General features: G+C 34.9%; 1 protein-coding gene across 2 annotated transcripts; it reads right to left on the reverse strand.

Annotated features, from left to right (window-relative positions):
• Positions 1 to 33: 33 nt before the first annotated feature.
• LOC128234027 (adhesion G protein-coupled receptor E2-like) lies at positions 34 to 15,888 on the reverse strand. Of its 2 annotated transcripts, XM_052947972.1 has the most exons (20): positions 15,761 to 15,888; positions 13,652 to 13,759; positions 13,447 to 13,560; positions 13,010 to 13,123; positions 12,165 to 12,275; positions 11,351 to 11,464; positions 10,347 to 10,580; positions 10,033 to 10,079; positions 9,029 to 9,175; positions 7,642 to 7,736; positions 7,203 to 7,456; positions 6,835 to 7,007; positions 5,805 to 5,954; positions 5,439 to 5,557; positions 4,678 to 4,804; positions 4,163 to 4,301; positions 3,808 to 3,877; positions 695 to 888; positions 368 to 495; positions 34 to 230 (listed from the first exon to the last, which is right to left on the reverse strand). In XM_052947972.1, the coding sequence occupies exons 1-20, from the start codon at positions 15,828 to 15,830 to the stop codon at positions 45 to 47; spliced, it is 2,694 nt and encodes an 897-aa protein (XP_052803932.1). In that variant the 5' UTR covers positions 15,831 to 15,888; the 3' UTR covers positions 34 to 44. The 2 variants fall into 2 exon arrangements, with proteins under 2 accessions (XP_052803932.1, XP_052803933.1); XM_052947973.1 differs by lacking the exon at positions 13,652 to 13,759 and having other exon boundaries at positions 15,761 to 15,853.

The raw sequence follows: 15,888 nt of genomic DNA on the forward strand, positions 1-15,888 counted from the left end.
GTCGAATGCATATTTCCTGTCTCTTTGTTATCAATTCTTTCTGATTACATTCCATCCTCATAGAATCGTGCCCTCTTGCTGGGCTTTTCGACTTGTGTCAGTTGGCGTGGAACAAATGATACGGGTGTTCTCTTAGAGTGCATGTGTTGCTTTGGAGCCCACGTGTCAGAAGCACTTATTTTAGTAAGAACCTTCTTCTTGCAGCATAAATCGTGCCATAGTTTCAGCGTCTAAAAGCAAACATGACAATTATATAAGTGACAAATACATTTTGCTATGATGGACGTGGTGGTTATATTAGGACATTTGTCCCATGTGCTGACAAGAATATTAGACTAAGGAACACAATTAAAAGATCATAACATACCTCGCCACGTCTGACAACAAATAGCGCCAAGATCAAGATTCCGAGCAAAGAGTTGCAGATCGCAAACAGGTAGCGAAAAACGAGTTGAGAATCGTCAATTGTCAGGAAACCAAAAATCCACGTCAGACCTGCAGAGGTTGATTACTTAATTAACTTTTCAATGCCGCTATGTTAAGCCCTGATTTGATCAGATGAATGAAATAAATTGATATAACGACCTTATTCAATGAACAAAGTATATGCCGCCATAGAAAATGTAGAATCAATACAACAATAAATGAAAATGAATTCAAAGAACGCTCAAGTTCACTAGTATAATTATTATACCAAGCAAAATGAACATCGCAAACCCTCCGATCAATCCAAACTGTCTGCGACTTTTCTGGTTTTGAGTCAGCTTCTTGTGGGCACGCGAGCATAGTTTGAACGTGATGATGAGGAAAATGAACAAGTTGACGGTACAAATTAAGGCCACCGGGATGATGAAGGCAAACGTAAGTGGGCCCCGCTCCATCCAACAACTAGGAAATAAAAGTAAGACCAAAAGCCATGTTAATGCGTCATAGATTTATCTGTCATTTTAATAAATTTAACTATATAGCATACGCGGTAATTGAATATAGAAGTTAAACAAGTATTAAAGTGACACTCTTATTCAAAATCAGTACAAACACATAAGTAACAAACATTAATTTTGACTGATAAACCTTAAACTACTTACTAAATAATGCATTTATGAAAAATATTGATTACTGATAACAAGTTTGTAACCGTGTATTTAATATCAGAAAGCGCAAAAATATAAAATGATTGGTGAATGCTAAAAGAATTACTGTGGTCTACAATAGTCTCATAAGGTAGAAATACTGTGTTTTATGCGCATTCATTTCAAATTAAACTCGGTATTCTTCGTAAGAACCATTGTTTTCGACATTTATTCATCCTTTTTGGAATATTAAAACAATATTATTTATTGTGGTAAATCTGATTTGGGAGTAAGAGTGCATCTTTCGGCAAGTATATTAAACAGGTTTACTAAAATTGTTATATATGAGCTTTGGCGAAGCCTATCACTAATTTGATATTCCATTTAGATTATGAGAATTACATGGGCGATTAAAACATCTAAACACATACAACGTGGCTATATAAACCGTATATTTCCATCGCTATTCATTTATATTCAGGTTAAATGTTATTTCATTAACAAGCTATATACAATAATGTTATGTCATGCTGGCGACGTCTTTCATTCTATAAAACACATTACCACATGCTATACATTGTTTCCGGATAAATGAAACCGTCAAATATTTTGCCTTATTTCTATTGGTCCGAACGTATATCACTCCGCTTTTTTGTAAATTAAATTTATTTTTCTTTTGCTTAATTTGCAATATTCTACAAGGTCATACGTTAATTTCTATTTTTTTATTTATGATAAACATGTATTTAAATACAGTAGTACAATTTCGATGAATGCATGGTATTGCGTCTGTTTTAATCGTGAAAACATGTTATAAAACGTCTGATTCTTAAAATAATTTAACAGAAAATGATGTCATGAACATAAACAAATTATGACGTCATCTTACTGGAAATGTCGACAAAATTTAAAAGAAAGCAAATTTCGTTTATAGTATAGTGTTTTGTTGTTATTCCTACTCAATACAATCTGAGTATGCATTCTACTTATAAACATAATTAAAATGATCTTTTTCGAGACTACCATTATTTTTTTTTAGAAACGATGACCTAATTCTAACCAATATATTTAAACAATAAATGGTTTTACTGTCAACAGTGGTTTGCTTAATTATCTACGTTGTAAAAACATACGTACTGGGCAGTTGCCTAATTCCGGATTTGCCTAAATATTCGGAAATCGTTTAAAATGCATTTCGGCGACCGTGATCAATATAGAATGATCACAGTCTACGCAACTGACCTCCATAGCAACAGAAACAAGACAAAGGTGCAGCTATTCGAGTATAACCCCAAAATAAATACCTCTCAACTTTCGCTTTCCTAAATGTCAATATTTAGTCACGTGGGGGATGACGTCACACAGCGCGAGCTTTTATATTGAGGTTCGACAGGGTTATCTTTAAACACTAGACCTACTATACGATGTTTATGACTTATCTTCAATCACGAAATACAATGCCAATTACATATAAAGTAAATAAATTGACGATGTCATTGTTTTGTGTTGTGCAGCATTTGATATGAAAACGATGCAAAAATGAAGCAGATTCGTACTTTCAAAATTTTGCAAATTCGGACAAATTAGTAGTTCGGATACGCCGAAAATACACATACAAATACTTCAGAGAAGTATAAAATTTATATACAGATTAAAAATTTAATACATGATGTTCATTTAAGCAGCATTTAAATATTTGTATATTGACTTGATAATGTTTACTTTGTTCTTTGAAAAAATCCGAATATTTAGGCACTGAATGCAGGTTTTTTGTCGTCGTTTATGCCCTTATTTCGTACTGAATATTATATTATAATTAATTGTTTTTTTTCTTTTATTCTTTTTCCAGTTTGGTTGATATAGGACCCAACATTTTTCTATTTAAATTTTATGCACTTATGTTCAATAATTATGACAATATTTTAAGAAAACTTCAAAATTGATCTGGAATTAGGCAACTGCCCAGTAGAGGTTATCACAGTAACGTAAGTATCGATTTTAAGCATTCTATGTAATACTTTTTCTATTTATACTATTATTAGCATTTTTTTTACTTTTTTATTTTTTGTCTTGGAAAGAGCAAATTTTTGCCTAAATATCTGCTAACCAATGATAAAAGATTGCTGACAAAAGATCAGATCGCAGATTTGCATATATCTGTTCGAAATTTAATGTTTTCTGGCTTAAACCGTTACTAACGGTGTAAGATAAATGCATAAAACATTATTTTTTTAACTTAAATATAAAAATCTGCGATTTAATTTTTTTGTCAGCAGTCTTATATCATTGGTTTCAATGGATTTTCGCAAAAATTGGCTCGTTCCAAGACAAAAAATAAAAAAGTTGTCAAAACGTTCAATCTGTGAGAGTGCAGCTTAAAATGGTATAAAAATTGGAGATCTCATACTCTGCATATTCGGCTACACTAAGACTGACATCCAATCTGCCTTATTACTGAGAATAAGCGTTCTGTTGTGTTATTCCGAGTACCACATTTCTGCAATGTATGAAGCGCGGGAAATGACATTGCTTTATGGTATTTGGCTCATTTCTAGAGCAGGTGAAAAAGGTGGGTCTTTTTTGTTACGTTAGTATGTTAGTAAGCGATTCTTTGGTCTTTGGCCTTTCATAAACTTGTTGATTTTTTTTTATATGACGACAGATAGAGTATATCTATAATATGAAAGTGAAAAATACAGTTTTCCATTTTTTGTATTTTAATTAACAGACTTACTATCCGTGGTCGTTGTAGTAAATGCTCCGATCATAAGCAAGTATAAAGATGACAGGAAGTGATGGTAGACCTGAAACGTTGAATAATCACGTGATGAAGGCAAAAAATGAGTCTGTCCAATGAAAATGACAATCGAAGTAAAGTTAATGTTCATCTAGCAATAAAAGGCAACGGGAAATAAATATTATCATTCGAGACTGTCGATTGTGAATCACAGGTAACGCGTCGGATTTAGCAGTTGTATATTTGCAAGAAAAACTGGTTATATTCAACGTTTGTTTTCGTATCCTATTTTCACACTGGATTTCCAACGATTTATTTTAAAGTGTCTTGACCAAGGAATTGGTGTACAAACCCCATGCAAATATCATGGCTAAGACGATAAATCTGGTGGGATTGTATTTTGCGAAGACCAGCACGATGTTTATGTAAAGCTGGACGGCATCAACAAGCATCCACATAAAGGACGTCAGGATGAAATAGTGGAGCAAAGCCTGTGAAAATTCCAAACAGTAGTATTAATACAAGTATGCAAGTCAGGAACATATAAAATAGCCGAAAGCTGTTTTGCTTTCATTTTACTGGCTTGTATTTGAATTGAAACATCGCAATCGAAATGATGAGAAAATAAAAACATTTTCGCACCATTTAAGTGGGTGTAACTTGTAATAATTTCTTGTTTTTTTTTCCTTAGTGTCCAAACCACACTAAATTATATGGACAATTTTATTAACCACACTGGTAAGGCAGGTCGTCACATGGCATGTAGCTAGACTAACGACAATTTACATTTTACCGCACTGAACATTAATTACTCGAAAAACATGTAAATAATCTCTTACGGAGATGTGGACGATATAAATAACTTACAGCAACTGTTACACATCCCGACCGGGAGCCTGTCTTATCTATCCCTGCTAGGAAGATGACAGAGTAACAGAACAGTGACACGCTCAGGTTCAGGAGAACTTTCTGGTGATCCTTTTCTCTCAGCGTTCTAGTGTAATTTAAAGCGAGCATAATTTAGGACGCAATAGGTTTTTTTTCTATTTATGATTATTTATGGTTGATAAATGATTATTTATTATAAATAAAGAGAATTGAGATAAAAAAAAATAGAATGGAAACAATACTTACAAGAAATACATAACCTTATGGAAAGCATTCTGACGGCGGTAAGTTGAAGAAATAAGGTTGATTAAAATGATATCATAGCGTTTTTGTTTTCAATTAAAATATTTGCCTTATGAAACTTTGATTTGGTTATTTTAGAAAATGTTTCTGTACCCTTTGGATAGCTCATGATGTTTTGCAAGATGGTAGGCCTTCACTTACCTATTTTAGGTCAATTATGAAAATGATAAAGAGTAAATAGGATCTAACTAATACCCATTTCATTGAAGGAAATCTGGGATGGTATCCAATTATGGTCATAAATCATCGACTTCATTCATTGTTTAGGTTATTCATTTTAACCATGCACTCCGATTAGCTACACCAATTATAAGCACAATTAATACCAATACTGCCTCCAAAGTTCTCAAGTATAGCTTAAATAATGTTAATAAAAGGACATAATTATATTTCTGGTGTGGTCACTTCATATAAATAATGTAACTGTACATACTTACTTGAATGCAATAAAGAATGTAATGGTTATACTGAGGGCAGCAATTGAAAGTCCAAGACCCACTTTGGAAATCACACCGAGACTAAACTGATATAGGGGCGGAATAGTGTTCCTTGGATCCTAAATAACAAAAAAAGAAATGTATGAATCTCGCATCATGTTTAGACTAGTACCTTAACATTGCAACATGAGAAAATCGATTCGGCCGTTGCGACATTTAGTAAAGTGTTGTGAAACCAAAATACGCCTGCAATTCTTATAAAATATGTTGTTTTTTTACAACTGTTTTCTTTTCAGTCATATCAAATTTGTTTTACACGTCCAATGGACAAGGGCATTGTTGAAATATTGTTTGTATTATACTGACCATGAGAATAGCAAAGTTGGTGAGGTGGTTGCAAGAGCAAGTAACGTGACTTTGCGAATCCTGTTCGACTGAGCATCCGTCCGTCCGCCACCCACCGTATCCCTGGTTTTCCGCAATGTCCCAATATCCACAGAGAGGCAATGTGTTTTGCTAAACAAAATACTCAGGTGATAGGTTAATTATGATGTTGGCGTTTATTTGAACGCAATTGTTGAAATATAATTGTTTAGTGTTACAAAGCAGTATGTTATATTCGTTTGTTCAAAGATGATCGAACGCAATACGTAAAAAGAGATGCACATTTAATTACAAACAGATGGCATGGAGTGACAAAGCTGCAATATTTCCAGTGTTTGTCTGCACAAAATGTCTAAACATACTACGAACAGATCTTAGTATGTCATACTGTTAATATCTTTGAGTTTGTCACAGTTCTAACATCTAAGAGTATGTCATTACTAATTTTCAATAAATAAGTCAAATGCCATGGTACACTAACACACGTTCACAAATCAGCTTTGTCAAACCTGTTTGAAGCATTGTGGTTTCGAAAGAACAATATTTCAAGAATGAAGTCCACAATTTGTGGATGCATATTTTATACCGTTTTGCAAATAACCATGTTTAAATACTGATTGATAAAGTAATTAAATGCGCTGTGAAATCCTTCGTTATTCGGGGTTGAGCAAAAATTATGTTTTTCAGTTTATGCAGCCAAACTTTAGACTTTCTAAGCACATATTTCTGCTATCAAGTTGTAAAACGCTAATTTATACGTCCTCCAAATTAGTTTTTAAAAGTTCAATAAATACGTTACCCCAGACTTTCTATACACAAGTATTAACTGTGATTCGACAATACATACTGTTAACATCTTTGAGTATATCATATTATGAATATTTTTATTTTATCATATAATAAACACTTATGAACATATATCATAACATGAACATCTCGGAGTATGTCACACTTTTAACATATAAATCTATGTTATACTGTAAACCTCTTTGAGAATGTCGGTTTCACTCACCTCTGTAATTTTAAGCGTTACCCAGACCTTGTTGTTGTTCAGTTTCTCCACATTTTCTCCATCCCTTTTCAGGGTAGCGGAAACTACCATACTATTGACCTGGTACGTACTGTTCTCCTCGACAAATAATACTGGATTGGTGTGGACGACAAACGAGAGTTTTGTTGTGTAATCTGCACAGGAAAACGCTTGATTTTTTAAAAAACATAATGTAAAAGGACATAGACAAAATTATAGCCCAAACAGATCAAATATACAGTTTGGAATAATTAAATTATGTTGCCTACTTAGTAGTTAATTGGGTTATGTCGGTAAAAAACTGTTTGGTTATTTTTACTTTAAAATTGTATGATATAAAGACAACATACTGACAACAAGAGCCGCATCCAGTTTAATGCCGACGTCAACGTCCGAGTTGTCTTCAGCGGCGAAAGCTCTGACAGTGACAAGGGCGTCGGGGGAAACCTCAGACGCCGATGTCATTCGAATACCAACCACGGAGTTAATACTTCCGGCTTGCTCAACGACGGCAGCAGCCATGGTTTTAGTGGTAATTTTAACCACGTCATTATTCCCAGAAACGTTCAACTGGTCTAAAAGAGTATCTATAACTTGAATTACCCTGTAACAGAAACGAATAAGTAATGTAACGGTCATACTATCTTTGGGGATAAGACCAACAACGTGTGTTGCTCGATGTTCAAGGGATTGTATCAATAAAATCCAAAACATCGCGATGTAAAGCGAGTGAATTAACAACCTGACATAAACAAACGTCGAAACAGTCGTTAGATCACGTATACGCACCTGTTTGATGTTCGTTCCGCCGACTGTGCGGCGGATATAGCTTCTTTCCCGGAATCGAGTACGTTCTCCACAATTGAAAACGCATCTGTTATTGCCTGTAAGACGTGAATAAAAGTAAAATTTGAAAGACGTGAATTATACCAAAAATTGTAAGACGTTTATTACAAGGTATATCAAAATTTGCTAGACATGCATTATATTAAGATTTGTAAGACGGGCATTATATCAAAATGTGTAAGACATGCATTAAATCAAAATTTGCAAGACGAGCCTTATATCAAAATTTGTAAGACCTGCATTACATAATTTTTAAGACATGCATTATATTAATATTTGAACGACATGTATTATATCAAAATTTCTAAGGCCGGGCATGATATCAACATTTGTAAGACGGGCAATATTACAAAACTTGTAAGACGGGCATTATATTTAAAAACATTTAGACATGAATTATATCAATATTTTTAAGACGTGCATTATATCAAAATTTGTCAGACGGGCATAATTTCAAAATTTGTCAGACGGGCATAATTTCAAAATTTGTCAGACGGGCATTATATCAAAATTTGTCAGACGGGCATAATATCATAATTTGTAAAACGGGCATAATATCATAATTTGTAAAACGGGCATAATATCAAAATTGTAAGACATGCATAATATCAAAATTTGTAAGACATGCATAATATCAAAATTGTAAGACATGCATAATATCAAAATTTGTAAGACGGGCATGATATCAAAATTTGTAAGACATGCATAATATCAAAATTGTAAGACATGCATAATATCAAAATTTGTAAGACGTGCATAATATCAAAATTTGTAAGACGGGCATGATAGCAAAATTGTAAGACATGCATAATATCAAAATTTGTAAGACGGGCATGATATCAAAATTTGTTAGACATGTATAATATCAAAATTTGTAAGACGGGCATGATAGCAAAATTGTAAGACATGCATAATATCAAAATTTGTAAGACGGGCATGATATCAAAATTTGTTAGACATGTATAATATCAAAATTTGTAAGACGGGCATGATAGCAAAATTTGTAAGACGGGCATGATAGCAAAATTTGTTAGACATGTATTATATCAAAATAATTTAAAGTTTGCAAGACGAGCCTTCTTTCAAAATTTATCACAACTTGTAAAAAATAAGATGCGCTTTCTATAAAAAAATTACCGTTCAATAACAGTTCCATGTTCAGAAATCTGCGATAATTCTGCGATAACAAATCGGTCAACACAATCCAAAGAATTGGTCTAAAACGTAAAGTAAGCAATATGTTTTGCAGCTTTATTTGTTTAAGGAGTATCATGTTGTCGGTTTGCACAACACTGACTACCATGTAAACACATCCAACATTTGTCTTTACCTCTGTGGTCCATGGAACGCTCAAACTAGCTATAGTTTGCAATATTTCGATAGCAAAAATGATGTCTGCATCTGTCGGCGTTACATCTGATCTTGTCCAATTCTCCGTCTGCTTCAGAACCATGTTGTAGTTCCCGGCGTCGACGATCTGACATCGGATACAATGCGTTTAAGGTAAATGTATGACAGGGCATACTTTTTAAACGCAACCATATTCCATGAAGCGTGTCAAATTTTGAATAAAGATAAAAATTATGATATGAAATAATACGGACACCCTTCATGTAATTTCCATAACACATACTACACGTTTTTCCCCTAATATGTTTTATTAACATTTATTTTCATTTTCAATTTAAATAATTTCTTTTGTGTCTTTTGACGGAACTATTACCTCTTATACTCGCTAACCACTCAATAGTTGTGCTCTTTCGATATGGATTAAACGCACGGTAAATAGTGGATACAACCAAACAGAACAAAAGACCGACATACTATTTCCTAATGATACAAATGCTTGCCAATGAACTAAGCAAAGCGTGCTTGTTAATTAACGTCACTTTCAAACGAAAGACAGTAGATTTGTACCGCCTAAAAGGCTATTTGGAACAATAAGTTTTTGGCACTTCAAAGATATTCGATTGTAACCGTGCAGCTATTGTGAGCGTTATTTTAAATCTACGATTTAATTGACTGGTTGGTGTAGAAACAATGCAAACTGCCATTTCATGGCTGTTCACGACGGTATGAGCTCGCCTCTTTAGAAATCAGTTCATGGTTATACGTGAAAGTATATGCAAAATCGCTGAAGACTGCAGTTTGTGTCCTTTTGATGATGGAAGTCCATTGGCTATAGATGTTGATTTGAAATTCGATTTAAAGGAAGGCCATGGTCAATCAATGCATCAAATTCTTGACATACCAAGTTCTTTCACAAACAGTAGAACGAAATCCTACACTAGTGTTATTACATAGAAGTCAAATGCCAATGAATGAAGAACAAACCTGGGTCAGGTTTTTGAGTGCCTCACTACTGGAAGAATTCGTCAGAGCTGAAACACGAGGAAACATATAAAAGCGTTTGGCATATTAACAGAAAAAAAGATAAATCTAAATAGGTTCACTGGCAGAAAGATTAAACTAAAACGTCTATCGGGTTATAGGCTTGCAGTTGGCGCCTGCGAAAAGCACCGGGCATGTGCACGAGGACACTGGGCTTTATATTGAAAATATATATAAGTCATAAGAAAAAAGATACACCTAATTTATTCCAGTAGCAGAAAGAATAAACTAAACAAACGGCTAAAGGGTTACCGTACCAGCCTGGCAGTTGACGCCAGCGAAAAGCTCCGGGCAGGTGCATATGTAATGATTAATGAAGTCATTGCAAGATGCGCCGTTCTTGCACGGATCTGAGGCGCATTCGTCAATAGCGTTGCCGTCCTGACAATACGTCCCTATGAAGCCCTCTGCACACGCGCATGTGTAGCCGTCAACCTGGTCCATACACGTGGCTCCATTCAGGCATTGGTGGTCAACACATTCGTCTATGTCTGTTTTTAGTATTAAAATTCGGAACAGTATTTTTTTTTAAACATTGCGCAATAATTAATAAGAAATCATTGTCGAAATACTAATAAGCTTGATACATCGATCCTATTATAAAACAATGTTAAATGCCTAGTTTAAGGAAGCTTTGCAAGATAATTTCCTGCTGTGCATCCCTTTTTTATTGAACTAATGTCACAGCAGGGCTCGATTTGTCTGTATATTTGTTTATAGTCTAAATGCCATTTAGAAGTCGACTCTTTTAGAGTTTATATTTCATTACATCATTAATACATAAACAGTTTAATCAATATGCATAGCCTATGTATTTATTAACTTGGTCGATTTGAAACAAATAATAAAGAAACAACAAAAGTAAAAACCGTTTTCCTAGTTATGCTTCAATCCATTCTAAATACATGGTCACTATTGTTATATCCGAATTTCGAAACATCATGATTTCATGAACATTCATTTCCACGTGTGGCCCATGTACGTTTTATTTTTACTTTTATTCTTATCGAAAACATTGTAATAAGTAATTTTTAATATTTTTTTGAAAAAGTAAACAAATTAAAACTATTAGATTGGATGTTTTTGTTCATTTTGATAAAACATCTAGTATACTGTATGGCAGGACGCTCAGATCTGAGATCTGATAGATAGCAAAGGAAAATACAGATTAAGGTCAATACACAAAAGTTGTGTACTATACACGGATTGGGGGAGAAGGGGGGATGGCTTACTAGGCCTTAAATGTACAAAGAAAGCTTACTTATTTCGCACTTTAATCCCTCAAAGCCCTGGACACACGTGCATGTGTAATTATTGACTAAATCTACACACGAGGCACCGTTTAGGCACGGGGAGGAGGCACAATCGTCCTTATCTGTGGTGATAACAGGCGAAGATAATGCATCAATTTAGCAACCGTTAATGTTTAAAGCTGCACCTTCACAGATTGAACGTTTTGGCAACTTTTTTATTTTTTGTCTTGGAATAAGCCATTTTTTTGCAAAAATGCACAGAAACTAGTTATATAAGACTGCTGACAAAAAATTACATCGCATATATATATATATATATGCTTTTAAGTTCAAAAATTGATGTTTTATGCATTTTTCTTAAACCGCTAGTAACGTTTTAAGCTATAAACCATTTATTTTCGAACAGAAATATGAAAATCTGCGATCTGGTCTTTTGTCAGCAATCTTTTATCATTGGTTTGCAGATATTTACGCAAAAATTTGCTCTTTCCAAGACAAAAAATAAAAAAGTTGTAGAAACGGTAAATCTGCGAGAGTTCAGCTTTGAAACACACCCACAATAAATCAAAAAGTCAATATAAATATATGAGAAGTTCATGAAACAAACTTTATTTTAACCTGATTTTGTTTTTTGCTAGAAAAGGAATGTCAATTACTCGATCGAGTTTAGAATATAGTTGTTTACAATTTATAAAACGTACATGTCATTTTCTTTGAAAAAAAAACGACAGGTGTTTCTATCCTGAATGTCAGATGTGTAGCAAACGATAAAAGACATGATTAAAATGACAAAAGCATGTTGCGGGAATAATTCATGATTACCTATATCACAATTTGTCCCCTCGTATCCTGATTCACACGTGCACAAGTATTTACCGATTTCGTTGATGCACGTGCCATGTTGGCATGGAGACGACAAACATTCGTCGATCTCTGAAAAGCAACGAAATTAAACCAGTCAATAGAGTTTATGATAGTGGATGAATAAGTTCTGTAAAAGTTTTTACTTCTATTTCACGAAATATCCGTTGTTGTCACTTCCAAATCGTGGTTATATTTACCGAAAGATTGGGTGAGATTTAGCTTTATAAAATTAAGATCTGCCAAAAATGGAGCAGTCTTCAACAAGGGAGATAATTACAATGTGATGACCATTAAAAAGGAGTTCCATACGGGTATTTTATCTTCACCCGTGGGCAAGATAAGAATTTCTAGCATGATTAAATTATTGGATCTACTTATCTGAGGTGTGAGAAAACTATTATCTAATCAGCACCTTTAAAGCACAAATGCGCAAAGTTGTTATCATAAGCGTACTTTACCTTGTTTGCTATTAACCTAGCTTGCTATTTAGATCATTTGAAAGTACTTTTGAAATTAATGGGTTGCTAAGGTGTTATCTTCGACATACTACTAACCGAATCCAGAGGCCTTATTTACAGAAGCATCTTAAGTTAAAATTGTACATTTTTCTTAAAATAAATTCAAATATTTAAAATATACACTGAATTTAAAATGTGTTTAAATTTAAGATGGTTCTGTTTATAATAGGATGTGATGGATATAAGTCTGGTTTATTTTATGGCGATTACGGTGTGGAATTTAGTCTTTAGAAAATGAGCAATAACAGAACCAGCCAGCAACAAGTTAGGTTACGATTATCTGACCATTTTCACAGTGTGTCCCTTGGTACCCAGGCATACACGTGCACGAGTACCCCGCTATGACGTCATTGCACGTGCCACCGTTTGAACAGGGGTTTGACGAACACTCGTAAACTTCTGAAAACAGAATTAATCAGTCCTTATTTCAGGTGACAGTGCCGATTTACTTAAATGACATCGGCATTTCTCACTTGTAAATTACCGCTTAGATCAGACGTATACTTACAAATCCATTCAGAATTAAATTTGAAGATGCTATACAAAATATTTTTTTTTTTTAAATAATTGAAATAAACTCTACAAGTACGAAATAGTAAAACATATATATGACATTAATAAGCCAGTATACAACTTTATTTTACCAAATTGATTTTTTGGACACCTTACGAGTGTGCCTTGTATGAATATGCATTAATCTTTCTATTTCAAGAATGGCGAACCGATCTCGCAGTTGACGCCATGGTAACCGGCTTTACACGTGCAGGTATACTTGTTGACATTATCAACACACGTGGCCTCGTTCTGGCATGGTGCAGACGAGCACTCGTCGATGTCTGAAAGGCGAAGATAACATGTACACAGATGTACAAAGATCTCAGAAAAGGTTTCAATATGACCTATCTAATTGGCTTCTACAAGACTGACCTGTTTGGCAAGTCTCTCCAGAGTACCCAGAGGAACAGACGCACGTGTAGCCTTCGGTCTGATCCACGCATGTCGCGCCATTCTGACAAGGACTGGATGCACACGTGTCTGAATTAGAGATATAACTATGTGTTGTCTGATTCAATGGAAAGGGTTTTGAATGTCGATTTCATTCTCATAAAACAAAATAAAAATGATAAGTTTAATTACGTGGTATTCTTCTCATAGTGGTAAACATTCCTGTAAAGTCTTGTGACTCTGTTTCAAACACTTTGGGAGATGCGCGCAACACAAGATTGTATTCTCTTTAGGCTAACGTACTATGGAGATACGCTCGACAAAATAATGCATGCTCTATACGCTTCTTTTAACTAAATCAAGGGCCATAACTCTGCACTTATATGGCGAAGCAACACAAAATTAAACAGACGCACAATGTACCATCCAGGTGGACATTCCCGCAAAGCTTTGTGACTCTGGTTCATAGTCTTTTGGAGATAAGCACAACACAAGAGTGCATTCCCTGTATGTTTTTTTTACTTTTAAGGGCTATAACTCTGTAAATATTCCGTGCCCGACATATTGTTTAATGACGGACAGACATACGGACGGACGGACGGATGGACGGACAGACGGAGTGGATGGTCGAACGGCCAACCACGCCAAAGCAATATGTCTCTGTTTAGTTAAGGGGGGGGATAATCATGTTAGATACTTTGACTGAAATTAAAAACTATAACAAATCATTATAATACTCATGACCTGAAGAAAACTCATACTCATGAGCTTTGGATAAAAGACAGAAAAACAGATGTGTCGTTGGTGCATCGAAAGTCAGTGGTGCGACAGTCGTGGGACCATCGTGAGTTGTCTTGCATTTTGCAAGGGGCTGTTTTTCACGTGATCAGCTCGTGCGTGCGAATGTCGCGCAACAGCTATGGGTTACTCGTGTGGTGCTCGCACGTTCGTCTCCCGACTTTAAAACGTGGCCAGTGCCATTTGCCCTCGAGATTTTTTCTGTTGGAACATCGAAGTTCTGTCCTGTTTCTTAAGATTTGTCACACTATTTTATTAGAACCAGCGCCGACAGACAATATTTATTTCGCGCGAGCAGCTTTATACCCCTCAGAAAAAAATATATTGCAAGATTTACGCGCGACAGATTGCAATGTTGTGCGAGGCTCTTACGAAATTTAATCTTCGTGAGACAATCGCTCTCAACTGTCTGACGACTGTCCTGCGACAGTCGTAGGACAGTGGTGCGGCAGTCGTAACACTATTTTACTAAAAATATTCTTCAGGTACCCATAACAAAAGAATTAACGCTCGTCAGTCGCAATGGTGTCGTGAGATATACTCGCAACAGCCACAAGACAAAGAAACGACAAAAACAGTGTGTGCATACTACGTCATAAATTGCGTCATAAATGCTACCTCGGAAGGAAACATTTTGCTTCGAATGAAGACTTTAAATAAAGATATCTTTCCTATTTCTTCACCATTTTAAATGAAACAAAGCGCAGTCTACGCCTCTTACGGAGCCACGCCTTCGGTCTTTACCAGGGTTTGATTGAGTGTTTAGTTTCTTAAAACACTTCGACAAACCATTTCACAATACGGCCGTCTGACGGAGCATGTCAAAACATTACTTTGGAAACAGGTTTGTCGAAGTGTTTGATAAAACTAATCACCTTATCAAACTCCAGTAATAAAACGAAGGTGGGGCTCTTCAAACGGCATAAACTGCCCTTTGTTTCATTTAAATGGTATAGTAAAAGAAAAGTTATCTTTGATTTAAGGCTTCATTTTAAGCAAACTTTTGCCTCCGACGTAGCATATATGACGTAATTTATCACATGGTGTACACACACTGAAAAACGAGGAACAAAAAAGGTGCATGTCCAATTTTTGACTCACTACGGCAATTCGATGCAACGTTGCTTAAAATCTGGTAGTACTGTCTAGCGACGACCTCCAATGACTCAAGACTTTCCCAAATTTTCTGTCGTGTTGTTGCACAGTTGCGTTGTCGATTCGATGAGACCAGACCTTTTTAGTTTACATATACAATACATTTACGTTTAAAAAGAGATTAATATAGCAGCTTACCATCTCCTACAGCGGTTGAAACATCCCGAAAACAAAATATAAAGCACAGAAATGCGAGTCTTAAGTCCATTTCATAAAAGTTAAATATATAAAAAGGTTTACTAGTATGCCTTTTGAGGCATTCAGAA

The sequence above is a fragment of the Mya arenaria genome, chromosome 5 (genome assembly GCF_026914265.1).
Source record: "Mya arenaria isolate MELC-2E11 chromosome 5, ASM2691426v1".
NCBI lineage: Eukaryota > Metazoa > Mollusca > Bivalvia > Myida > Myidae > Mya > Mya arenaria.